This window comes from Solanum dulcamara, chromosome 9 (genome assembly GCF_947179165.1).
Source record: "Solanum dulcamara chromosome 9, daSolDulc1.2, whole genome shotgun sequence".
In the NCBI taxonomy this organism is placed as follows: domain Eukaryota; kingdom Viridiplantae; phylum Streptophyta; class Magnoliopsida; order Solanales; family Solanaceae; genus Solanum; species Solanum dulcamara.
In genome coordinates this window covers 6,177,683-6,204,999 of record NC_077245.1, presented here as the reverse complement: position 1 = coordinate 6,204,999, position 27,317 = coordinate 6,177,683, and the positions used below count along the sequence as shown (strand labels likewise).

The following is a 27,317-nucleotide window of genomic DNA, read 5'->3' as shown; positions in this document are numbered from 1 at the left end:
TTAGATACTGTAGGACTTGGCCAAACTGGACTTGCATTAACGTACACATCAATTGGAGGACTTTTTCCCCCTCTATATGTTTATTTTTAAATTTAGGGATTGGTGAAGGTATGGGAATGCAAGTGGTAGCTCTGTAAAAAATAAGGAGATGGAACAAAAATATTTGTTTTTTTTCTTTGACAAACCGGAGCGAAAATGACTAAATCTCAATGGATCAAGATAATTCGTTTGTTTTATTTTAGCTGACCATGTAATAATCTGGGAGTTAAAATGCTATGCTTCAAGATTGAATCACATCATTTGTTTTGGTATAAAAGAGAGTAACAGTCATTACATTTGAAGAGATACAAGCTGTATAAGCTACATATCCAAATAGGAAGCTCAAAAACTTTACAAATAATTGCACTATATATGCTCTTGTAACTTGATACACCTAACTTGAACTTTGACTTGTCATTTTTATCTTGAATTAGTATGTATGTATGTATGTATCCTCTACAATTTATGTAGCAGGCGCTGTAAATTGCACAGGCCTCCAGCGAATATACGTATTGTAAATACAATAGCTTTCCTAGGTCTATAAGGCAAAATTGTCAATCATATGTTGTATAACATCTGCTCCATCAGAATTTATGCTATAGGACTGCACCTGAAATTGTAAAACGAAGGGCGTTTAACGATTTGTTACTGCAAACAACCTTCCTGCGGATCAAAGCACAAAAAACAGAACCAAATGACAAATCATTGATCTTAAATGCAGCATTGCTTCAGGTGAAAGAGAACATTACAAAACATGGAGCTGGGTATGTTAAGAGATAAAATGCACTAGAGAATCGGTGTGACTTGAGAACTGGATAATCCTAATGCTTAGGATATACATCTAACACGTTTGACGCACTATACATTCCATAAGGACCACTCTTTTCTTATTTGAACTCCTCTTTTTCTCTATTCCATTCCTCATATTAACCAATGCCTAGAGTTTTGATTCAGAAACTTCAGGGAAAAAAATCATAAAATACTTCAAAATTTGCTTCTGTTTGTTGAAAACAATAAGTAACCTTAGTTACCTTTTGGGCCTAATTATCCATTCTTTATTACCCGTAACCTTAAAATAGTATGCTTCAACAATCCATCTAATCACCCCATAGTATGCAAATTTATGACTGTATCTTGAGTTATACACAAAGTATGGGAGAAAGGTGGATTTTTTATGAGCTCTCAGGGAAAACAAGCAAACACTTCAAGCTAATTAGCTAAGTGAGTGAGTGAAAACACAGACATGAAATGAAAATGCCCGAGTAAATAACTAATAAGAAAGGAATTTGCCTAGGTCATAATAGAATGGTATGTGATGAAATCTATGATGATCTATAGTGAAGGAACATTGCAAGCAGAAGCTCCTTATAAGTGTGTTCAAGACAAAACAAATACATGCCTGAATTGCTGTATGCGCAAGGTATCTCTGTTTACTTCCTTTGAAGCTAACATCAACACGTTCCCAGCTCAACTTTGTTAAACCTCTGATCATAGCCTCTACAACAGTTAACAATGAAGAAAAGGTAAACAACAAAAAAGGATGGCGAAGCTGATTATAAAAATGCTAAACACGGAAACCATGTGATGTGCATTGGCCATTGAGATTCCCCTAGTTAATTAGGTAGTATCTATTACTGCCACTAATAAAATGAAATAGCATAGAGGGGGGTGAAAACAATTATCTGACAAAAATGGCTATTACAGAATGAGCAATCAACCGTACAGCGGCGTTCTCAGTATTTGATAGTTACTCAAGGAAGTAGTAAATTCTTCCGTTTATGCAATTGACACAAGTAGCTTATGTCTCGAAGGTGGGATTGCATAAAATAGTGGAATTAGTGTGTGAAGTGGACCCATGCTCTCTTTTCATTTAGGCAGCAGTTCTTTGATGCATCTGAGTGTAGTCTTTCCTAAAAAGAGCACTAGAAAACTGTATACATCGCAAGATAAAACTAATATGCAGAATCAACAGCCATAGATCCACGATTTTAGGATAATAAAGGTATGTGTTCTGAAAGTGAAGGCTAACATTGCTCCTCAAATACCATTAAAAAGGAAAGAAAAAAGATACTAACCTTCCATTTCTTGAGACTTGTATCTGTTTATTTTGGCCTTAGTAGGAGTTTCTTCTTGAGAACTAACACTTGTTGCCATATCTACGTTTACAATATGTGGGTATTTATCCACTTTTTTCAAGTTCCGATGCTGAAAAGAAAAGTATTAGTTGTATGATGCAGGCTTTTGCTAAAACTCAAATGTCACAACTTTTACCTTTGGAAGCTCATTTCTGCGGCGCAAAGATGATGTACTCCATCCAACAAGATCTATACAAGTGTCAAGGTTTTTTGCATTATAGGAAATAAGCTAACATATGGAATTAAGGTCTCATTGATCAGCATAAGCACTTATCTACTGTTGAATTATCTCATCAAAGACTTAAGCTTAGGACACCTGATTCTAGATGTATAATACACTGAAAACTGAACAAACAAGAAAGAGAAGAAGAAAAGGACGTGGGTCTGATGAAATACACATGTAAATAACGAGGTTAAGTAGGATACAGTCAAAACATGTATTTGCGTAGGCCACACGTCGCTTAAATGACTGCAAAGCAGATCTGCAAGAAGAAAGTTAGGATACAGAATTTGCTTGACATTCTGAAGTGAGTTAGTTAATGTTCACTCACATAAATGGCAGATCTTCGGAATTACTGGCCATCCGAAGAAGGAGAGGTTTCCCTTCGTCACAATCTTTCAGAAAGAGATGCCTTCCACTTCTTCCAAGTAACCACGAGGAACTTGCTGCAAGTTTTTCAAGAGAGTATAGCCCACAGAATGCTGGAGCCTACAATATTTTTAAGAGACGTTAAAGTTAGGTTTCCAGAGTTATTTGGGATTCATAATATTCAAGCTGCTAACTTACCATGCACTTACATGATAAGCAAATTTCAGAATGAAACTAGATCAAAAATATTCAAAGCCCTGCAACATGCTGAAGTGTTTAATAAAACTTCACGAAGTGAAAGTATTGGTGCAACCAAAATACAATCATGTTAGATAAGTTTGGATTGCATTCTCTCAGATTTACCAGATGAGTGACTTATGAATCTCTTTGCTAGTACATCTCATGACAAAGCAATTTTGATACTTAACCTTGATAATGGCACATTACCACTAAAGTTTCTCATTTTGAAAAGCTACCACTAACGTTTCTAACTCCTTTTACTGTCCACTTAAAGTCAGAGACATTCGTGAGTTAGTTTAATCTAAAAAGAATGTGCAGTATACATGATAATGAAAATCTTCTTTTGAAGTCTACCATGAGAGAACCTAAAATCCAGTTTTGGTGGTAATTTCCTCATTAGTTGTGTAAGTTGCAGAGCTTATTTGGACGATTACCTTTGTCTGCCTCACTTATCTGTTTTTCCTTTTCCTTATAAATCTTTTGAGGCTGGGTTGGGGTTGAGTTGCTAAGAACCAGTTATCTAACAGTGTATTTTACTTAAGAATGTGAACTACTCCCCATAATATCAGAAATTTAACAAAGGATCAATAAATTAATGGGAATTGAGTAAAACCCTCTAATTACCTGTTTGTGCCCCCTACAACCGAGATGTGGTGTAGCAAAGGTTATAAAGTTCATGGGTTCCAGCCCAGCAATGTTTCTTTTTGATACCTCTTCCTCACACGAATTAGTGGACCCATTAAGACTACATTCCATATCTTGTTCGCAAACTATTCTTGCAGATCTTTGTTCATATAGCTTTGCAATTGCATATCTACATACCAGGCCACCTAGGGAGTGACCAACAAAGGAAATCTTCTGTAGATGTGGAGTACGTTTTATAACAGATAGTACCTGACAGTAAATATGAGAAGCAACAGTCACTAAAAATTAAGTTCAAGTAGATATTGTTTTGCAAATAACTAAACATACATGTTTGACCTGAACAACAAGAATCAGATTAGATGTCATCCTAATACAATACAAAATCTGACATCATACAACAATGGTAAAATTCCTTAGTAACCAACAAACAAGGGTGGATAGAGTATGTTAGCAAGAGCTAAGATTTTGAAGATAAAGGTATTGGCCGATAGCTTCAAGCGTACATATTTGGTAGGCAATGCAGAATTTAAGTCTATATAGCCGCAGAAGTCAAATAACTTGAAACGAGGATCTGAGGACAGATAAAGATAATAATTAGACTGAAACAATGGCCTGGAGAAAATTAAACTCGAAGGAAAGAGAAAAAGTCTTTCAATCAAAATACTACTACTTTTTTCCCGAATTGTATAACCTGGTTTGATTTACAAGATCATGGTCAAAAAAGATGTTGACTCTCACAATGTGAGTAGGTCAGATAAAATGAGATCGATGGAGCAGTTTGTATTGAGGAACAAGATTTTATTTAAATTGACTAAATGTGGGGAAGAAACAAATGATTCACATACCTCTTCAGCTAGTCTTGTCCCCATTACGTCAACACCATCGAATGTCAACTTTGAACAATTAGATTGACTGCCTGGAAATAGCATATTAAATTAGGAAAAAGTTGAGATTAATACAGGAAACATCTGGCTCTAACTGACAGAAAGATGCATAAAGATTGTGGAAACATGCAATCAATGAAAATTTGGAGCTCATATTAGTTTTCAGAAACTAATGGACCGCTAGAATTTTGATAGCGGAAAGGCATGAATATCTAATGCAAGTTTGGAAGTGTAATGCCAAAAGTCAAAATTTTTATTCCAAGGACCTCTATGCTTACTTTCCTTTTGAGAAACAAAAGAGTTCTAACACCAATATTCTTCATTTAAATTATATCCAGTAAAGACATGCGATAACAATCTTTGGAGAATGGGGGAAACTCTGATAGTTGGCCGTGGAGAATAACCTGGAAGACCATCACAACCCCCTAGAGCTACTTGCTTCACTTGGATTGCCACTCATGAAGCTTGTTTAACACATGACAATTTGCAGAAAAGAGTTCTTACTATATGCAGCAGATGTGTTCTACTTGCATAAAACTTGCATTGCTCCACAGCCAAATGGGTTATGCTAGGTTGCATAAAACTTGCCCTAAGTAGCTGGGATGAGCAATACTCTTCTGAGAACAATAGATTATATTGGAACGCAGTCCCTACTTGCATTTTCTGGAATGTTTGGCAGGAGAGGAATGAAAAATATTTAATGATAGTTGGGAAAACATTCTTCATGTTAAATCTAGATGTTTGAAATGCCTATACTTAATGGTGTAGGAAGAACATTGCATCAGATATGAACTCTATGTTAGATTTTTTGCACTCCTTCAACCTATAGAAGGAAATTTCTAGTTTGTACTCTTTTTCGTACCTTCTTGGTACTCTTTAAACCAGCTAAGTCAGTAGACTTTGTCCTTATTGTTAGAGATCGAAAAATAGCAATCCACTATATAGTTAAGGGGAACAAAAAAGACAAAGAAAAGTATGATTAACCAAAAACTAAAGGCAGTTCTCTTATTTGCATCAACGTTCATTTTTTCATACTTACCAAAAACACATGCCTACTTTTATTTTTTGGTTAATCATACCTATATATATGACATTTCAAACAGATAGTTGCTACTCCAAATTAATTAGATTTAACATTACAATCTCACTTCAATCAACTAGAACAAACAAACAGAAGTAAAGTAGAACCAGGAATGGTGTAAAGAGCAGGGAACTTACGATAAACAATGATATCTTGTGGATAGGCCTTCACAAATTGCTCGGCACCATACTTCCAATCTTCTACACTGCAGAAGTAGACATGTCAAGTCATCAAACCTAAACACACTGATCTCTCATCATATAACAATCATAACGCTAGGACTAAAATTAAGACTCGGTGATCTTTTCTTTCTGCTTTGTAAGGAAATTCGTTTGATCCTTCTCTTTAGCTAGTCCCATTTTTTTAACATTCCCCAAGCTCCATATGCCTTGCTTGATAAAAGGTATCGATGGTCATAACGCTAGGACTAAGAGTATCTACGTAACTTTCCATATTTACAAGTGATTAACCTACAACTACTACTGAAAATAGAAAGAACAACAACAATTACTATACGGCAATCCAGAACTAGTTAATGTCAGCTATATAAATCCACAATATCCATTTGGACCAAATTCAATAACATACCCAGTGGAATCTCACAAGTGGGGAGCATTAACACTTCTTAGAGGTAAAGAGTTTCTTTTCGAAAGAAACTTGGCTCAAATGTAGTAAATCCAATTACAAAGAGTAAGAATACAGTGAAGAAAAAAACATAAAAACTAACCAGGGAAGCAGTGCAAATCATGCAAGAAAGAAACAAGAAAAACAAAATAGCGTGATAATCGAAACAAAATAAATAACAGACTATGATAGCTAGTACGACTCTCGCCCAAGCATGCTTAACTTGGGAGTTCACCAAATTCACTTATATTAAAATTAAGTTAGAGTTTTCCAGTCACCTGCCAATTATACCATTAACCATGACAACTAAGTGATTAGGAGCAGGACCCGGACCCTTTTGGCTAGCCTCCACATTGAAACCACCTTCATCAGCAGGTGTCTCAACAACAGGAACTTCATCATCCAATCTCATACACGCGCATCTAGGGAAAATAGAAAACATTTTTCTCCTTGTCTTCTTATTGCTATTCTCATTCTTCTGAATACCCATATCAGATTTCTTCTCTTCCTTCTTATCGCTATTCTCAATACCCATTTCAGATTTCCTCTCTTCCACTCTATCTTCATCACTAAAATTTGAACCTTTTTCCATTTCCGACGAACCCATTTTCACATAACCAACAATATGAAGAAAAAAAACAATCAAACAGCAGAAAGCTTTTTGTCGATCAATAGTAATGGCGCTTAACGAGGATCAGGGGTTCTTGTATTTTTGAATTTTGGGTTCGTTCGGAATTTATGGACTTTCTAGTCCACATCGAAGGCTGCTAATAGTAAATGGAACCTTCTTCTTCTTCTCTCTGTAAATGTTGTTGCTGACACGCACTGGAAATAAAATAATATCACTGATATAAAATTAATAATGAAGAATTGCATTTTGACATTAAAATAATGTTGAGTGATTGATTCAATGAAAAGAGGGGAAAATTCTCATCTCATGGAAGTTTCATCTTTGAGGGCGTCAAGATTCAGAATTTTGAACACCTTTGCTTGCTTTTCCATAGAGTAGGAGAAGTATTTTCCAAGTTTGACGAGCGTCAAGAAGAAACTTTTTATGTTGCTCTCCCTTTCTAGAATTACATAAAAAACGGGAGGGTCCAATAACTGATAATAGCGACATTTCCTTTTAATTTGTTTATTTATTTTTTATTTAAAATTAAATTAAAAATATATGAACTATATTAAAATATTTTTTAATTTTGTAATCTTAAAACATGTTATATGTAAAACTAGAATTAAAATTTATTATAAAAAATAAGATTCAGCCGATTAAAAAAAAACCTTTCTCCTTTGACAATTCTTTATCTATATTATTAAAAATAATTATTTTAAATTATTTGTTAATTTAAAAAATCAAGATGAAATTAATTGATTTTTTTGGTTACCTTTTTTTCTTAAAATTATTTTTTTCAAAAGTATGAATATGGTAAAGTTTTAAGAAAACTATAAAAACAAAACTTGTAAACCTTAACATCTTTGACAAAATATGTCATTAGTTCAATTTTGTCCCAGCAGCTCGTTAGAAATGCTGGAGAATTTCCCAAATTTGGAACTTGGATTGCAAACAAGTGATTGGATAAAGTACTAAACATGTAGCTGAATTTCCTACCAAAAAATCTGTTCACTTGTTTATTTTTTCAATTCGGTATTTGGTGTGAGTCTCAATTAAATTTGAATTATACATTGAAGGATTCATTCTATGGATGACTCTCAATATAATTTTCTCCACATCAAAAATTCAAAATCTCTAATTAAGAATAAGGTAATCAACAGTTTCATCACTACAAGGATTTTAATCATCGGAGATCTTTGGAATAAAAGAAAAAATGGTTGAAAATCTGCTTGATGCAACAAATTTCAGAGTACCTAATAACTGAAAGCTGAGTTTACCAACAAATATTAAATTTCTTAAGAATGATATTTGGCTTATAATAAATTATGGTTATTTTATGCCTAATTTTAGTCCACGTTATATTATCATCACAATTTTTTTGTTTAAAAAAAATTCATTAGAGCTATTAAATACCAAAAACTAAAGTGTGGGCTTTTTATGACAAATTTTAGGCCACATAATAATGATGGCAAAATTACTAATTTTCTCTAACGTGATTTTAGTTTGCTTTTTTTTTTAGGTAAAATTACCCTTTTACACATATTCCCCTAATATATTTACTTTTATTCCCATATACACCAAAAAATTTCCAAATTCCCTCTTTTTCCTTTCTCTCTCTATACCTCTCTGATACATCCGCCTATTCCTTTATTCTTGCCCTAATTTGCTCTAGTTAATTTGTTACTCTTCAACTGTTAATCAATTTCAAGGTTCCAAATAAGGTATATTTCAATCTTTCCTTATACGGAATTTTACTTCATCCTCATTCAATTTGATTTCTCCTAAAATTTGTATATTTTGATTTCTTCTGAAAATCTTTGAAAAATCTTCTAAATTTTTATCATTTGTTTTCTTCTGTAAATCTTTCTGTTTTGTTTCTCATACCTTCAATGGAATCCGTTCATGGTCTCAAACAGTCCACTAAAAATCAATGAATTCTTGTTTCTCCTGGTTCTGATTCGTCTTGGGAAGGTTAAGACGAAGTTAGATCCAAACATCGTAACGATCCAACAGTGATGAATAAGCTACGTGAGAAATTGAAGTCGAAAGCTACAGTTAAACATGCACCCAAAGAAATAGACAACAAGATTGAAGGGGTTACAACATGCCCTAATCTCCCAAAGGTATGTGTTCAATTAAGTTTTTTGTTTTAGAATGAAAATTTTGTGAAGGTTTTAATGATTCTGATACATATCATTTATGTATCAGATTCATAATGTATTTTTAAAAGGAATTTTTTTGGAGATTTTATATTTCTGATACATCATGTTTAAGTGTCAGTTTCTGTTGTTTTAATTTTTAATGATTCTGATACATATACATTTATGTATCAGATACATAATGTCTTTTTCAAATGTATTTTTTTTGGAGATTTTCTATTTCTGATACATCATGTTTAAGTGTCAGTGTCTGTTGTTTTAATTTTTAATGATTCTGATACATATACATTTATGTATCAGATACATAATGTCTTTTTCAAATGTATTTTTTTGGAGATTTTATATTTCTGATACATCATGTTTAAGTGTCATTTTATGTTGTTTCAAGTTTTAACGAAGCTGATACATATCATTTATGTATCAGATACATAATGTCTTTTTCAAATGCAATTATTTGAGATTTACTATTTCTGATACATTATGTTTAAGTCTCAATTTCTGTTATTTCAAGTTTAATGATTCTGATACATCTACATTTATGTATCAGATACATAATGTCTGTTTCATATGCAATTTTTTGAGAATTATTATTTCTGATACATCATCTTTAAGTCTCAGTATTTGTTATTTTCAAGTTTTAATAATTCTAATACATATACATTTATGTATCAGATACATAATGTTTTTTTCAAATGCAATTTTTTGGAGATTTACTATTTCTGATACATCATGTGTAAATGTCATTTTTTGATGTTTCAAGTTTTAATGATTCTGATACTTCTACATTTATGTATCAGAATATAATATATAATTGTTTCTGATACATCTTCTGTATGTATCAGATTCTCATCTCATGCATCAGATATTTTAATGCATATGATACATCGTATTTATGTATAAAGTTCAAGTTGTATTTAACCATTTTCATGTCAATGCAGAGAATGAAATACGTCATCAAGAAGATCCCGTCCCACCCATTGAGATTCGGAACGGCATATAAGGCTAATTTTCTTGATGATTTTGAATCATCAATAGGTGGAGATATTGTTGTCAGAAGGCCATGGATGGTTATGTTAGCGATAGCGACGATCCAAAAAAAACTAGGAGAGACATCTCTCCAAACCAAGGAGAACTGATTGATGTCCAATAGTTTTTTTTATAGTAAACATTTTAGGTGATTCTGATTCTTTTAATGTATCTGATACATAAACTGTAATGTATCAGATTTAATATGTTTTAATATTTCCATACATCAGATTTACTATGTTTTTCTCTGGTGTCAAAATCGAATATAAAATCAAAGTTTATGTTTTATATTTCTACTGTATCAAACTTGTATCGAGTATAATATTAATAAGTGTCACATTTTGTGAATTCTAATACATGAATCAAGTTTTATTTATTATGATACATCATGCACATGTATCAGATTCTCATTTCTCAATATTTAATGATTCTGATACATTAATTTTTAAAATTCACGTACATAACTGTCGCCTTCTTTAATAGATCAGTAATTGATATAAAGAGCCAATCTTTTATCCATAAATAGCTGATGTGCATTAACTATTCTATAGCTAAAGTTATGTATCAGATACATAACTTATGTATTAGCAAAAGTGAAAAAATAACTGAAATCAAATTCGGTATGAATTGATGTTCTGTTTTTTCCATTCGAGACGACGCTCTGTTTTTTGGCTTGAATCTTCATGGACATAACAATTGATTTTTTTAACAATTGATGTATCAGATACATAACTTATGTATCACCAAAACTGAAAAAAATTGAAATCGAAGTTGATTTGAATTTATGCTCTGTTTTTTTGGCTTGAATCTTCAACTTCACAACCGTTATTTTTTAACCAAATTAATCCCATTAATTAGATTAGTAATTGATTTAAAGAACCAATCATCCCTTATATCAAGATATTATCCATAAATAGATGATCTTCATTAATTACTCATTAGATAATTGATGTATCAGATACAAAACTAATGTATCAGAAAAGTTGAAAAAAAGGGGATATCGGGTAATTTTGATACAATGAGGGATGTATAGTAATTAGACTTTTCCATTATGGGATTTAGGTAAAGTTTATTTTTTTATCTCTTGCGAGGCATCTTATTCAAAGTACATTTGTATTTTGGAATTTCTTAATTATTAAGTCTACCTCTTATCATATATTTCCCCAGACCCCACATTGTGGGATTTCACTGGGTTGTTGTTGTTGTTTGTTGTTATCATATATTTGAGAACTTAATTTTTTTTCTTAACATATATTTAGAATTTTTTAAATTTTAAATATTACAAAAATAATTTTTAAAAAATAATAAAAAATAATTTTATCTATTGTAATTTTTTTTATTAAAAAGTAAAAAGTTAAGTTAATATTTCTAAAGATATTTGTGCTTAAAGTAATATAGATATAGATACATACTCTTTGATAATCAATCTTCCCGAGAAAGATAATATGAATCCTTATTGTAATCATTCATTATAAGAAATATTTCATCCGCTTTTTTTTAATTACTTAGCCTTTATATATGCTTATTAAAGTAAGTACTTATTTTATTTATTTATTGTTACTTGTATTTTGGCTAATATTATTTTATTATAATTATTTTGTTGTTAATGTTTGATGTTTTCCTTACTATATGCTTTTCTTTTTTGCTACTTTTTTTTAGACGATTGTAGATGATTTTGTTTTTAAGTTGAGGGTCTATTGAAAAACACTTTTCTATTTTTAAAATAGGAGTAAAATCTGCATACACTCTACAATCCATTTTATGAGATTATGTTGGATATTTTATTGTTGTTATAAGTAATAAAATTAATTTAATAAAACAAAATTCTAGTAAGAAAATTAAAAAAGAATGTCACCTCAATATGGCTCAAGTAAAAGAAAACCTCAAAGGGTAATTAGATATGATTTGTATAACTAACCCAAATAGAGTTCCGTTTTGGAAAAGCTAAAAGATGATTTAGTTTTCTCATTCAAAATTTGACTTGTTTGGGTTTTAATTTTTTAATTGTAAGTAGTATTAACTAAAATAAAACATATGGGTTAACTCAAAATTTTAAGGACCATGGTTCAAAACGGAGGGGTCAGGGTTGGGTCTTTTTTTCCTCAAAATAAATTATTTTTTTCTCCCCTTTTTTGAACTTAGAATTGTAATGTCTGCAATTCCAAAGTCCAAACATGCCATTCTAAGAAAAGTCATCATTTACTAATTAGTTTTTTCTAGAAGTTGTTATTACTGTAATTAATCCCTCTTTAAATATTGTTTATAGATATCCAAGTCGGTGCATTGTAGAATATATATATAATAAAAGATGAAATCTCATGGGATTAAAGAAAAAGTAAATTATCGTGCCTAATTCTTGTTATATTAAGGCTTTCACATTACTCTACTATTTACTTTACTCGTTTACTATATTAAAAATATATTTCATTATTATTTGATATTTTTAATTAATTAAGAGATTTTTTTTTAAAAAAATCTTAATATTATTTATTTATTTTTAAAATAAAAAACTAACATAAATTAATATAAATATTATATTAAAATATTTATATCAATCATTATTTTTTTAAAACGCTTAAAATTCAGAACAAATAGAAGTAGATGAAAGGAGTATTAAAATTGCATGTGTTATGCAATAAAATATTATATTCTTATTCTTTTTATCTTGTTAGAGAGATTCCTAATTATCCCACAAGGTAGAGATTCCTATTTATGTCCTTGTATAAATGTGTTTTCCAACTAAGCACGTTCAATGGAGTTTAAATTTTATACACTAATAATATACATAGTAATTATATAATTAGACAATTTAATTGATAATTATTAGTGATATTTTATGATAACTATCAATTAATTAATAATGTGGTAAAATAGTACTAAATAGCCTGCTATCAAAGAATAAAAACCATATTGATAGTGTTTTAAAAAGGAAAGATAATTTTAAACATATACAATAAACTAATTAGTTTATAACAAATATAGTCATGTTTTATTTACATAAAAAATAGTCAAAAATCATAGAAAATATACAGTGACTTTATAATATAGATTATTTATACATGAGTTATACACTGGATAATTATGATACATTCTATACCTGAAATATACGTTGAATATACAGGAATATACACTTTCAGAGCTACAACAACTATAGAGGTATCAAGCTTCTAAGCTATACTATGAAAGTGTGGAAAAGAGTGGTGGAGATGAGAGTTAGGAGAGGCGTGTCTATTTCAGAGAACCAGTTCGGATTTATGCCGGGATGCTCAACTACAGAAGCCATCCATCTTATGAGGAGACTGGTGGAGCAGTATAGGGAGAGGAAGAGGGACTTGCATATGGTATTCATCGATCTAGAAAAGGCTTACGATAAAGTTCCACCAGAGATACTATGGAGATGTTTGGAGGCTAAAGGTTTACCTGTGACATACATTAGGGTGATCAATGACATGTATGAGGGTGCCAAAACTAGGGTAAGGACAGTAGGAGGGGACTCAGAGCACTTCCCAGTTGTGATGGGGTTGCATCAAGGATCAACCCTTAGTTCATTTTTATTTTCCTTGGTGATGGATGGATTGACGTGACAAATTCAAGGTGAGGTGCCATGGTGTATGCTTTTCGCAGACGACATAGTCCTGATCGATGAGACTCGTAGCGGAGTTAATACTAGGCTGGAGGATTGGAGACATACCTTGGAGTCTAAAGGGTTTAAGCTGAGTAGGACCAAGACAGAGTACTTAAAGTGCAAGTTCAGTGAAACAGCTCAGGAGGTTGCGCGGAAGTTAGGCTTGGTGACCAGGCCATCCAAAAGAAAAGTAGTTTCAAGTATCTTGGGTCTATCGTGCAAGGCAGTGGGGAGATTGACGGGGATGTCACACTCGTATTGGGGCAGGGTGGATGAAATAGAGGCTCACTTTCGGTGTGCTATGTAACAAGAAGGTGCCACCAAAACTTAAGGGTAAGTTCTACAAAGTGGTGGTTAGACCGGCTATGTTATATGGGGCGGAGTATTGGCTAGTTAAGGTCTCTCACGTTTAAAAGATGAAAGTAGCCGAGATGAGAATGTTGAGATGGATGTGTGGGCATACCAGGAGTGACAAGATTAGAAATGAGGCTATTCGGGACAAGGTAGGAGTGGCCTCGGTGGAAGATAAGATGCGGGAAATGCGACTGAGATAGTTTGGGCATGTGAAGAGGAGAGACACAGATGCCCCAGTACGGAGGTGTGAGAAGTTGGCCATGGATGGTTTTAGAAGAGGTAGGGGTAGGCCGAAGAAATATTGGGGAGAGGTGATTAGACAAGACATGACGCAGTTACAGCTTAACGTAGACATGACTTTAGATAGGAGGGTGTGGAAGACTCATATTAGGGTAGAAGACTATTACATAGTTTGATTATTCTTCCATATTAGTAGGCGCATTAGCATACTATAATTTTTTGTGCTCTGACTTCTGTTATTATCTCTCTATTACTTTCTGTACTTTGATTACTCTATTTTATCTATGTCGCTTTCGTTATTTGCGTTATTCGTTATTTGCTTTCCCATATCGCTTTGAACTTTTTAGCCTTATCTGACCTCTTTTTATGCTTCTTTTGAGCCGAGGGTCTCTCGGACACAGCCGTACTACCTTGGTAGGAGTAAAGTCTGCGTACACTTTATCCTCTCCAGATCCCACGTTGTGAGATTTCACTGGGTTGTTGTATACATGAATATACACTGAATATACATAAATATACCTTAAATAACTTTTTTTGATAATTAAAATGACCGAATGACCATCTAATCTAATTATCCCAAAAAAGGAAATTATATTACTTAAATTTTTCTGCCTTCATTTGTTTTGTTACATTGACGAAGCACCGGTTATATCTAGAATAATCTAGACAAGGAATGTTAGTAAAATTTGTAGAAAGTGGTTGTGTGAAGAAATTTAATTCCATAATGTTTATTGCCTTTACACCTTTAATATAATTTGAACTGTTTTTGTTTGACGTAATAAGTTACGTTTTGTAAATCAATGATATTTCGTGAGAATTGAGAACTATGGGACTTTTCTAATGGTATAATAACAACGAATGTAAATCTAATTTGTTTTTCATTTTATATTCTTTTTCATAAGAAAAAAATTATTTTTACATATCAAATTATTAGATTGAACCTATTATATTTTTAAAATTATAAATTTATATCTACTATTTTATTATAGTTTTTGAAAAAAAATAATATAAATTTATATTCTGTATCAAAAAAGGATGATCTGATCCAAGTCATATATCATGTTTTATATATCTCTGTCACATGAAACAAATTAACATAATTAACATTTGCAGGTCAAATCAATAATTATTTATTTGTGCATTGAAAGTCAGTTACTGCGGCCTCCTATATTCATAAATTCAACATTGAAATCCTCAAATTCATATTTAGGCCGAAGAAAGACCTTTTAAAGACCGTTACATCAAACCAGAAAAGAATAATCCTAACTAAGAATGCACTAAAAACATACATTGCATAAGCCATGTTTGAAGTGGACAACTTTATGCAACACGCCTTGGACTTGGTCCCATAATATCAAGTCAGAAACTAGTATAGTTCCTACATTAGACTGTATATCATGAAAAAGATTGAGCAAAATATCTTTGATCAATTATCTTATAGACATAGTTAAGTGATTTTGTTGTTACAAACAAAAATATCAAGTCAGAAACTAGTATAGTTCCTACATTAGACTGTATATCATGAAAAAGATTGAGCAAAATATCTTTGATCAATTATCTTATAGACATAGTTAAGTGATTTTGTTGTTACAAACAAAAAGGATGTGACTTTACTAGATAATTTCATTTAGTTGAGTGACCATTGAGTAATAGACTTTGATATTTTTGATCAATTATCTTATAGCCACTGAAATTCAAATTGACTAGTATGTGATTATATTCTATATCAATGTGCAGGTTCACTGGACAGAATCTGCCCTGCTTTACTTTATAGTGCCAATTCAATATACATGAATTATTCTAACCCAATATATTTTGAGAGATCATTGGGATATTCCATGTATCTCTGGAATTTTTTAAGCAGCAGATTAATTTAAGGAAAGTCTCTTATTTAACTTGTAACTATAGCAAATTGGAGTGATTGTTTAAGTCCTATCGTCACAACTAGCCCAAGCCCATGTTACGTATTATCCATTTTGACCCCATACACCTCACAATGCTGGTTCCCGTGGAAGTTTGAGCCGTGTCTCAATTCAATATGGCTGATCATCCGAAAAGACCAGCTAAGCATTATGGGATAATTTCAAATATGTACCAAAAATTATTAGTTATAAAAACAATATAGCCAAGAAAATAATAAGATGAAATATAGCCAAAGTCGCTATTTAGCCACAGTTAAACCATGGCTAAATAACGTTATTGTTTACTTTTTGTTAGCCATGTTTTATTTTTATTTTCTATTAGCTATAATTTGACCTTGGCTAAATAACTATTTTTTTTAATAACTAACAGTTAAGTAGTGTATATGTAATGTATCAATGTTGTATAGATAGTGTATAAACATGTATAAATATTGCATAAAAGTGTATGAACATGTATATATGATGTAGAAATAATTATGTAGTGTATATGTAATGTATCGATATTTGTATAAATAGTTATGTAGTGTAATATGTAATGTATGAATACTGTATAAATAGTTATTTAGTGTATATGTAATGTATCGATGTAGTATAAATCATGTATAAATATGTATTGAATATCATATAAATGATATATAAACATGTATATATAATGTACAAATAATTTTGTGTATAATCGTGCATCGAATTATATAAACAATTATGTAATGTATCTATATTTAGTTGACTATCATTCATTATCACCTTAATAAATAAATAAAAAAATGAAAAATAATAAAATTATATAAATATTCATTTTTCCACAAAAAAAGTGAAACAATTAGAAAAGTTTTTTTTAAAAATAAAAAAAAGCAACAAAAAAATATAAACAACAAAAAAGCTTTTTTTTAATAGCGTTATTTAGCCACAGTTTAACCTTGTCTAAATAGTGATAATCCGTGGCTAATGTATTAATTACATCAAATATGCCCCTTTTATCCATATTGAGTTTCATTTTGGATAATTTTGTAAAGTTGGGCCAGAAAAGTGGTAAATAAATGTTATGGGAAATTACCTGGTGTAATTTTCCCAAGCATCATTTCGCTTGATTAACCTTTACCTAACCAACTACCTAATACTACGCAGAATCATCAAACAACGCTTTTTAGCTTTCTTCAGAAATTAGCTTGATTTGTCCCTGGGTTACAACATCATTGATCCCGAAAGCATGCGTACTAATGTAGGGCTGGGCATAATATGGTTCAAATTGAAAAAATCGACTGAATCAATTTTTTTTAATTTCAGTTCAATTTTTCGGTTTGGTTTGGTTTTAAATTCTAAAAATTCAGTTATTCGATTTGATTTTTGTTTTTTAGCTATTTTAATTCAGTTAACAAAAAAATCAAAATTTATTTATATACCCTCCACGGTAGAGGCCTGAATCTTGTTGCCTAAAACCACAGGTTGTAGCCTATAGGAGGGTTGCATGTGCACTAGATCTCTTTATATATATATTCTCATTGTAATTCGCTAGATCTCTTTATATATATTTTGAACAAAATTTATTTTTGCTTGTGTCTATTTTACTCTTTTACTTGTGTGAATATTAGTTTTGTGTGTGTGTTACATTTTTATCCTTGTAATTGAAACATATATGTTATATTTTTATCTCTGTGATTGAAACATACTAGCAGTGATATATTTTTCGAAAAATTCATATGAAGGACTGAAGGATGTGAATTTGTTCAACTAATCTCACAAACCGAAATAAACCGAACCGAAATTGTGAAAACTGAATCGAACTGAATTTATTTTAGTTTGATTTGGATTAACAATTTCACAAACCAAAAAACCAAACAATCGAACTGAAATTTACAAATCGACCCGACCCGACCGAACGCCTAGTACTATGTAACTTTTTACTGTTTTTTCTCATTCTGATGTAGGATTCATCTAACATGTTATGTACACCCCTTTTTCCGAATTTTGCCCGCCCTAAGAGCTTTTATCGACCCTTCTCATGACCTACCCTCGTCGACTCGCCTCTGTCACGGGCGTCACACCTATTCTACCTTGTCAAGTAAAACAACTTGTGTGTCTGTTTTTCATTTGTGTGCTTACCTATTTGCTGTTAAGATATGCTTTTCAAAGAAAGACAAATCCTCATGGGATATGAAGAATGGGGTTGCAATTTTCTTCATCTATCTGCCAGATAGAGAAAGTTCCTAGTAATTTCAATTTTCAACCGTTGAAATGATGCATCATATGCTTCTTCATGTAATTAATTTTCTTATTTGTATGAAGTGCATTTTCAAACATAACTTAATTTATGAAACTATTCATCTTCTTTGTGGTATATGGAAAAACATTAGTCCCCACGCAAAGGGTAGTTTTTGCTTTTGTTCTTCCTTTTGCTTTATTCTCTAAATCAAATATCGGCTGAAACAATTTTCTAATGACGGTCCAAGATATTCTTACCATGTGATATTGTCTGTTTTGGACAAGCCGACACGTGACACTATTAACAGTATTCTAATTACATTTTTTTCGGTCACCGACAGTGGCGGACCCAGCATGTGTTCAGGGGTTCATTCGAATCCCTTTCGGCGAAAAATTATACTATTTATATATGGTTAAAATATTTTTTTATGTATAAATAGTAAATGTCGAACCCCCTTCGGCTAATTCGTGTATCTACTTTTTTAGATTTTTGAACCCCCTTATTAAAAATCCTGGTTCCGCCACTGGCCACCGATATAACGTACACCCACCATTTTCTTCTTTCCACCTTTGGTCTGTGATATTCTTAACAAGTTCAAGAAACTAATACACTTAACATTCCAATATTTGGATAAATATATATCCTCTCCGGGCATCATCATAGCTTTGCGGCTTTGCCTTTTATGAAACAAAGCTTGTAAACCTTAACATCTTTAACAAAATATGTCGTTAGTTCAATTTTAAACCAGCTGTTCGATTGTTAGAAATCCTGGACAATTTTTCAAAATTTTAGCTTAGATCGCGATCAAGATGATGGATAAATTACGAAAAATGCAAGTTTTGCAACTGAATTTCAAACCAATTATCTGTTCACTTGGGGTTTGGGAGATCTTTGAGATAGAGGAAAAATGGTTGAAAATGTGCTTAATGCATCAAATTATAAAATTTCAGAGCCCCTATTAACTGAAAGCCTGAGTTTACCGAACAAATAAATTTCTTAAGGATGTCATTTGGCTTGTAATAAAAGCCCCAAGAACTAAAGGAAAGGAATCAAATAAATTTATATCATAAAATATTTGCTTAACTTATATACTATATAGAAACCTTCCATTTGAATTCAAGCATACCCATACTGTAAATAGGATCCAGTGGAACTTTGCCCCAAAACAAAGAAAACTTGCCAACAAAGCATCCACCAATTGAAAAATTAGAACATCAAATGTTTAATAATAACATATAGTTGTGTTTCTTCTATTTTAGTATTATCTTTGTTTTCTTTGCTTCAACTATCATATTATTTGTGTTGCTATTAGTCTTTTCATCATTTTTTTTTGCTTTACATATTTATTATTTGATAATCTTTACTTGAGCTAGGATCTATCATAATCCGTCTCTCTATTTTTACAACATAAGAGTAAAACTGCATTTATGCCGTCCTCTTCAGACCCTACTTACACTTTACATACTTGTTATTTAATATATTTTACTTGAGCCAAATCTCTCAAAATCAGTCTTAAAATTGCATTCACTCCTCTCTACTCAAGCTCCACTAATGAAATTGTTTGTAAAATATACATATGCTAAATTTACACCATTATGACACCCCACTAACATAAATCCTCAATTATCTTTGAAGTTTAAACCCACCACACTAATTTCTTAGAATTAGTGTTAGGATTATTTAAGTATGTTTTGATTAACTAGACAGGAAAGACAGCTAATGACAAAATGAGCAAACAGTTATGTAAGAAACTGAATAATTGGTTGGTGTCCCGCGCTTTTCTGAAGACTTAGCTTGCAAAATTTCTCAAAACAGAGAAAAAGAGTTTGTATATAATGAAGAGATTATGTGCTTTCAGTTTTGCTCGTCGCCTCTTCAAACCTCGTACAACACAACACACACATTCCCAGGTACTCTTTCTTGTTTTGTCGAAAATCCTTTAAAAAAAATTGTCTTTTTTTATTTATCAATTGTGTGATTGTGGGTATAGGAATCAAAGGAGAAAATGGAGCAATCACCAATTTTTGATTATCAGGTATGAATTGGGGTTTTGCAATTTTACCAATTAGGGAATGTTGGTCCATTTTTGAAAGTAGAAAGATGGGTTCTTTGAGATTCTTGAAACAAAATTCTTTCACTGATGTCACTAATTTACTGATTCTTGAATATCATTAAATTTGCTACTGGAGGGGGTGGAAGAAGGGTTTATGGTATTTGTGACTGTAGTACTGTAGGAACTGACATAAGTTAACTTTCCAACTATGATAATTTTTTGCAATAGTACTCTGTAAGGGAATTTTTCGGGGCATTGCATTCGGCATTTTGAGTTTCTCCGTTCGAATAATTGTGTTATTGTGACCATAGGAATTAAAGGAGAGCATGGAGAAGTCACCAATGATCAATGCCAACAACAACTTTGATTCTCAGGTATGAATTGGGTTTTGTAGTTTTCCTAATTGGTGAATGTGGGATCATTTTAGAAGGAGAGATATGCCTTCTTTCAGATTCTTTCACTGATTTCACCAGTTTACTAATTCTTGAATACCAAAAAATTTTCTACTCGATGGGCTGAGGAATGATTTATGGCATTTGAGACTGGAGTACTATATGCAATTGCCATGAGCTAAATATCCTAGTATGATAAATTTTCTTGCAAATGTATGCATAACGAATATCATTCAGTGTTTCTAGAAACTGAAATTGTTAAGTTCGTTGGTCGTAGTATAAGGAAACACAGGCATTAAGTGTGTTTGTGTTGAAGTGGATTTAGGAGAAAAAAGTCTTACACTGTGCACAAACTGCTCACCAACTTGTACTCTTTAATATAATTTTTGGGCATTGCATTTGGCATTTTTGGGTTTCTTCGTTCAAATAATTGCGTGAATGTGACTATAGGAATCAAGGGAGAGCATGGAAAAGTCACCACTGGTCACTGTCAACAACAACTTTGATTCTCAGGTATGAATTGGGTTTTGCATTTTTTCTAATTGGTGAATGTTGGACCATTTTAGGAAGAGATATATGTTCTTTGAGATTCTTTTACTGATTTAACTGGTTTACTAATATCTATAAATTTTCTATCGAGGGGTTGAGGAAGGGTTTATGGCATTTGGGACTGTAATAGTGTAGGCAATTGCCAAAAGCTAAACATCCAAGCATGATGAGTTTTCTTGCAAATCCATAGATAAGGAATGACATTTAGTATCTCTAGAAACTAAAACTGTAAGTACCTTAGGTGTTGGTATAAGGAACCACAAGGATTGTGCTTTCCCCCGTCAATTTTTCTTCAAGCTCATCAATCATACATATTTAATTTCTTACAGAGTGCAAAGGAAAATGGGAAAGAGACCGGGAGTTATGCTGCTACTAATATCATCCTAAACCATGAATTCTCGGATGGGCTGCACTCGTGGCATCCCAATTGTTGCGATGCTTTTGTGGTTCCAGCAGGTTCTGGATACCATAAAGGATTAGCGTCGGAGGAAGGCTGTTGTTATGCTGTTGTCTCAAATCGTAAGGAATGTTGGCAAGGCTTAGAGCAAGACATTACAAGCAGAGTATCAGCAGGTTCCACTTATACAGTTTCTGCTTGTGTTGGAGCCTCTGGTACTTTTCAGGGTTCTGTTGAAGTCCTCACCACATTAAAATTAGTGTATCAAAATTCAGAGACAAGCTATCTATTCATTGCAAAGTAAGATTCTATATCTAAATTTTCTTTGTTACGTTTAATTGTTTAAGAAGCAGTAGTCACGGAAGAGTCTTACTCCATCCAGAAAATCTGCTTCGAAGGAGTGTTGGGGGATATTAGAAGGTTCGTTTTCTCTGTCAAATATGCCTGATCAAGTTATATTTTATATCGAGGGACCTCCAGCTGGAACTGACCTGCTCATAAAGTCAGTAGTGATATCATGTCCTAGTTCTACTGCTTGTGATGTAAGTCCAATGCTATGTCCATAATTCCTTCATTTTCTCTTCAATATAGCGATTACTTAAGCTTATTCAAACTCTATTGTATTACTGAAAGGATTCTCTCCTTATTTCGATAGAGTTCTGGCACATCATCCGTTTGTACCGATGATGATAACATCATAATAAACCCTCAATTTGATGATGGCCTCAATAGTTGGTCTGGAAGAGGCTGCAAGGTTGCTTTGCATAACTCTATGGCAGATGGGAAAATCACTCCAATGTCTGGAAAAGCCTTTGCATCTGCAACGGAACGAACCCAGAGCTGGAATGGAATTCAGCAAGATGTAACAGGAAGAGTGAAGCGAAAACTAGCTTATGAGGTAACTGCTGTTGTCCGGATCTATGGTAACAATGTCACTAGTGCAGATCTTCGCAGTACAATATATGTTAAAGCAGCTGATAACCGTGAACGGTACATCGGCATTGCCAGGTAGGTGAATCCAAGTTCGCCTTATATTATGCGCATATAATAATACTTGTCGTATCTCCTGTCTTATCATTAACTTTTTCTTCTATCCTTGTAGTATCTTCTATGATTTTATCATCTATTTTTTTTCCTGATCTTAAAAACCATTCACTGCACAGCAAAAAAGTAACTGTTAGCTCTCTTTTTGAACTTCTATAACAGTTAATGCATTGTAGGTTTATATCAACATAATCGACTTTGTTCCGTTGAAGGAATTTCTGATTTTGACTGGTTCTTCTGTCCGTATCTATTTGAATAATCATCTGTGTAATAGTCACGAGCATGTGCTCTGTAGTAACTTCATTTTCTCTAGAATTAGATAACTTTTCTATTAAAACAGATAGTTAGTATCTGGTTTCATCTGGGTGTTTTAACGAAAGCTACTGGTGTGTAGTGTCCAAGCCACAGACAAAGACTGGGTGAAGTTGCAAGGGAAGTTTCTTATAAATGACTCCCCGTCTCAGGTTGTTGTCTTTTTAGAAGGTCCACCGGCAGGAACGGATATCCTCCTTAACAGTTTAGTCATAAAGCATGCAGCTAAAGCTCCTCCTCCTTCTCCACCAGTTATTGAGGTTAGTTGAAAATGTGCAATGTGTGTTTTCATCCTTTTTTAATTTACATTGAGCTTGGTGATACGATATTGGTAGAGGAACTTGAATCCTAATATTTTCTATGGAAGTGTTAGGTTATGCCACTTAAGCTAGCTAGTTGGCAATTCAACTGTTTGATCTGTTTAAGCATTAAGTGCTTTCATGCTTCTCCAACCATTACCTCTCCGTACGGCATTTGATGCATTCTGTTTCATTTTTCATCCCTTTTAGGATGCTGGTTTTGGTATTAATATAATCACCAATACAAGTCTGAATGATGGAACAAATGGCTGGTTTCCACTTGGAAATTGTACCATGAGCGTTCAAACAGGCTCACCACATATAATGCCTCCTATGGCTAGAGATTCCCTTGGTGCTCATGAGCCTTTAAGTGGCCACTATATTCTGGTGGCTAATCGTTCTCAAAACTGGATGGGTCCTGCTCAGATTATCACGGATAAAGTAAAACTCTATTTGACATATCAAGTATCTGCATGGGTTAAAATTGGAAAAACATCAGGACCTCAAAACGTAAATGTTGCCCTTGGAGTAGACAGCCAATGGGTGAATGGTGGCCAAGCTGAGATCAACGATGATAAATGGCATGAAATTGGAGGATCTTTTAGAATTGAGAAGCAAGCAACTAAGGTTATGGTTTATGTTCAGGGTCCTGCTGCTGGTGTAGACCTAATGGTTGCTGGGCTTCAAATTTTCCCGGTTGACAGACTTGCACGGTTTAGACACTTGAAGAGGCAAACTGCAAAGGTACTTAATTTTGTGTTCATGGCATTTCACTAATTGTGTTTTTAAGTAATGATCATCAGTTGTTTCAAGGTGTTTCATCAGTGATATCATCCCTGTTTTACTGTTGCAGTAGTGATTTTGAGTACATAATCTGAAAAAAAGTTCTTTTTAGCATTGGAAAAGTTTTGAAGGAAATTAGAAGAAAAAAGAAGCTCCCTGTGCAAACATCTCTCTTTTCAGCCACTAGAAATGGATTTCCTATATATTTCTTCCGAGTGGCAGACCATGTTGTTACCTTAAACACAGTTTATTAAACATTTATAATGAAGACTCTCTTTCTTGTTGATTTTCTTCACAGTTACACAAGCGGGACGTCATGTTGAAGTTCTCTGGATCAGATTCAGGCAGTTTATTTGGCACATTTGTTAGAGTTAGACAACTGCAAAACAGCTTCCCCTTTGGATCAGCCATAACTAGAACAAACATGGACAATGAAGACTTCAATGCCTTCTTTGTCAAGAATTTCAATTGGGCTGTGTTCGGAAATGAGCTGAAATGGTACTGGACAGAAGCACAGCAAGGGAATTTAAACTACAAAGATGCTGATGAGCTCCTGGACTTCTGCACAAAAAACAACATCCAAGTTAGGGGTCACTGTATCTTTTGGGAGGTGGTGGGCACTGTTCAAGCATGGGTACAATCCTTAAACAAAAATGACTTGATGACGGCTGTTCAAAACCGTCTAACAGGGCTGCTGACACGGTACAAGGGGAAGTTCCCGCATTATGATGTGAATAATGAGATGCTGCATGGTTCTTTCTATCAAGATAGATTGGGTAAAGACATCAGGGTAAACATGTTTAAAACTGCAAACCAATTGGACCCTTCCCCCATCCTATTTGTAAATGACTACCATGTTGAGGATGGCTGTGACACCCGATCTTACCCTGAGAAATACATTGAGCACATTCTTGATCTCCAAGAGCACGGTGCACCTGTTGGAGGTATAGGTATTCAGGGACATATTGACAGTCCAGTTGGTCCCATTGTATGTTCTGCTCTGGACAAACTTGGTATTCTTGGACTTCCAATCTGGTTCACTGAAGTTGACGTGTCTTCTGATAATGAATACGTTAGAGCTGATGATCTAGAAGTTATGCTTCGGGAAGCTTATGCTCACCCTGCTGTAGAAGGTATAATTTTGTGGGGATTCTGGGAGCTGTTCATGAGTCGATCAAATGCACATTTAGTGAATGCAGAAGGTGAGCTCAATGAAGCTGGAAAAAGGTACCTTGCTCTTAAGCATGAGTGGTCATCCCATCCGCATGGTCATATTGATGAACAAGGGCAATTCAGCTTTAGTGGATTCCATGGCTCCTATGAAGTGGAAGTCGTAACTGTTTCGAAGAAAATTACCAAGAAATTTGTGGTTGATAAGGGTGATAATGCGCTGGTGATCTCCATTGATATATCGTGAGGCTTAAACTCAATTGTATCACCTCATTGTATGATTGTGTGTTGTGCAAAAGTTATGTTCATGCCTTCTATCATCTTTCTGTGCACGAGTATTCTGCAAATTGTCTCATTTGGTTATTTTATTGTATATTTTCAATTAAATAAAGAATGATTACCTGTGATTATATAAATGATTCCTATTTAATGAGTCTCATAGGCTTCTTGAACTTCCGTTGGTCCTTCCTTTACATTTCTCTCGTAAAACATGAGGCATTATCATTCGCACCAGAACTGCTCTGCTTTTATGGTAGTGCTGGGGCTGGTGCAAACAGCTGATCAAGCCTGCTAGATAAAGGATCACCTATCTGAAAACTCACAGTGGTGGCAATCCAAACTAAAGATGTCTACACTATATAAAATTTATTGTATACAAATCTCCATTATTGTATGAGACTATAAATATTTACACCTCTCAGTTGTACAAACTTTGTAGTTATATAGTATCAAAACTCCACATCAATGGTGAGTACTCGAGTGAACTGAATTGAGAAAGTCATGGCTAAGAACTGAGGAAGAAGATAATTCATCAGAATGATGATTTGATTAAAATGAGAACTCACAATGCTATTTGATCATCAGTGAGGTATATATACAAGATGGAAAGCATGACAGTTGTATGTAACTGAATTAAGCTATAACTAACAATCTAACAAACTACTCTGACAACAAACTGAATCTGTAACTAACTAATGCTGATGTGGCTAACTACTGCTAACTAACTATTACTATTACAAGATAATTAAGTGTGTTCTTCAATACCCCTCCTCAAGTTGGTGGTGAAGATCTCACAGTCAACTTGTCTAAGAGAGCATTGTGCCTGACACCAGTTAAGGCTTTTGTAAGAATATCAGCAAGCTGCTCAGTAGTGGATACATGATGAAGTGAGATGAGCCCCTCCTAAAGCTTATTGCGAACAAAATGAAAATCAACATCAATGTGTTTAGTTCTTTCATGGAATACAAAGTTGTGTACTATATGAATGGCAGATTGACTATCACAGTACACAACAATAGGAGTTAGATTGGGAATAGTCAAATCAGTAAGCAACCTATGAAGCCAAGTTAACTCTCCAACCACTTTTCTGAGTGATCTATATTCTGCTTCACCTGATGATAAAGATATAGTCTCCTGTTTCTTTGATTTCCAGCTGATAAGACTGTTTCCAAGTAAAACCAAATAGCCACTCATTGACCTTGTGGAATGTGGACAAGAAGCCCAGTCAGAATCACAAAATGCTGTAATTGTGCAGTCAGGGTCATTGGATAGATAAATCCCAATGGTGGGATCCTTTTTTTTAAGTATCTGAGGAGGTAGAAAGTTGCTTGTAGATGAGAAACTCTGGGATCTTGCATAAACTGACTTAATTGTTGAACACTGAAAGGTATGTCTAATCTAGTATTTGTGAGAGAGTTTAGCTTGCATATTAGCTTTCTATAGTAAGTTAGCATCAGATAGGGGAGTGCCTTCTTTGGCTCTAAGCTTGACTGTTAGATCAAGTGGAGAAGACAGAGGAGCATAGTTGAAGCAGTCATATTCCTTTAACAAGTCTAGTACAAACTTCCTTTGGGAAATAAGGACCCCTCTTGTTGTGTCAAGTATCTCCAGGCCCACGAAGTAGTGCAACTTTTCAAGATCTTTAATCTTAAAAATATTGTCT

The 27,317-nt window shown here is 33.3% G+C and overlaps 2 protein-coding genes across 3 annotated transcripts; one reads left to right on the top strand and one right to left on the bottom strand.

Moving 5' to 3' along the window:
• Positions 1–265: 265 nt before the first annotated feature.
• Positions 266–7,271, bottom strand: LOC129904501 (putative lipase ROG1). 2 transcript variants are annotated; one of them, XM_055980069.1, is made up of 10 exons: positions 6,516–7,271; positions 5,751–5,818; positions 4,494–4,564; positions 3,628–3,897; positions 2,726–2,883; positions 2,601–2,656; positions 2,311–2,363; positions 2,115–2,244; positions 1,439–1,536; positions 266–649 (listed from the first exon to the last, which is right to left on the bottom strand). In XM_055980069.1, the coding sequence occupies exons 1-10, from the start codon at positions 6,842–6,844 to the stop codon at positions 578–580; spliced, it is 1,305 nt and encodes a 434-aa protein (XP_055836044.1). In that variant the 5' UTR covers positions 6,845–7,271; the 3' UTR covers positions 266–577. The 2 variants fall into 2 exon arrangements, with proteins under 2 accessions (XP_055836044.1, XP_055836043.1); XM_055980068.1 differs by having other exon boundaries at positions 266–1,536.
• A 12,505-nt stretch (positions 7,272–19,776) lies between these two features.
• On the top strand, positions 19,777–25,803 carry LOC129903109 (endo-1,4-beta-xylanase 1-like). Its single transcript, XM_055978600.1, has 10 exons — positions 19,777–20,286; positions 20,367–20,411; positions 20,741–20,803; positions 21,272–21,334; positions 21,700–22,067; positions 22,150–22,309; positions 22,423–22,775; positions 23,206–23,383; positions 23,633–24,166; positions 24,504–25,803. Exons 1-10 carry the CDS (start codon positions 20,212–20,214, stop codon positions 25,620–25,622), a joined length of 2,958 nt encoding a protein of 985 aa, XP_055834575.1. The 5' UTR covers positions 19,777–20,211; the 3' UTR covers positions 25,623–25,803.
• Positions 25,804–27,317: the final 1,514 nt, after the last annotated feature.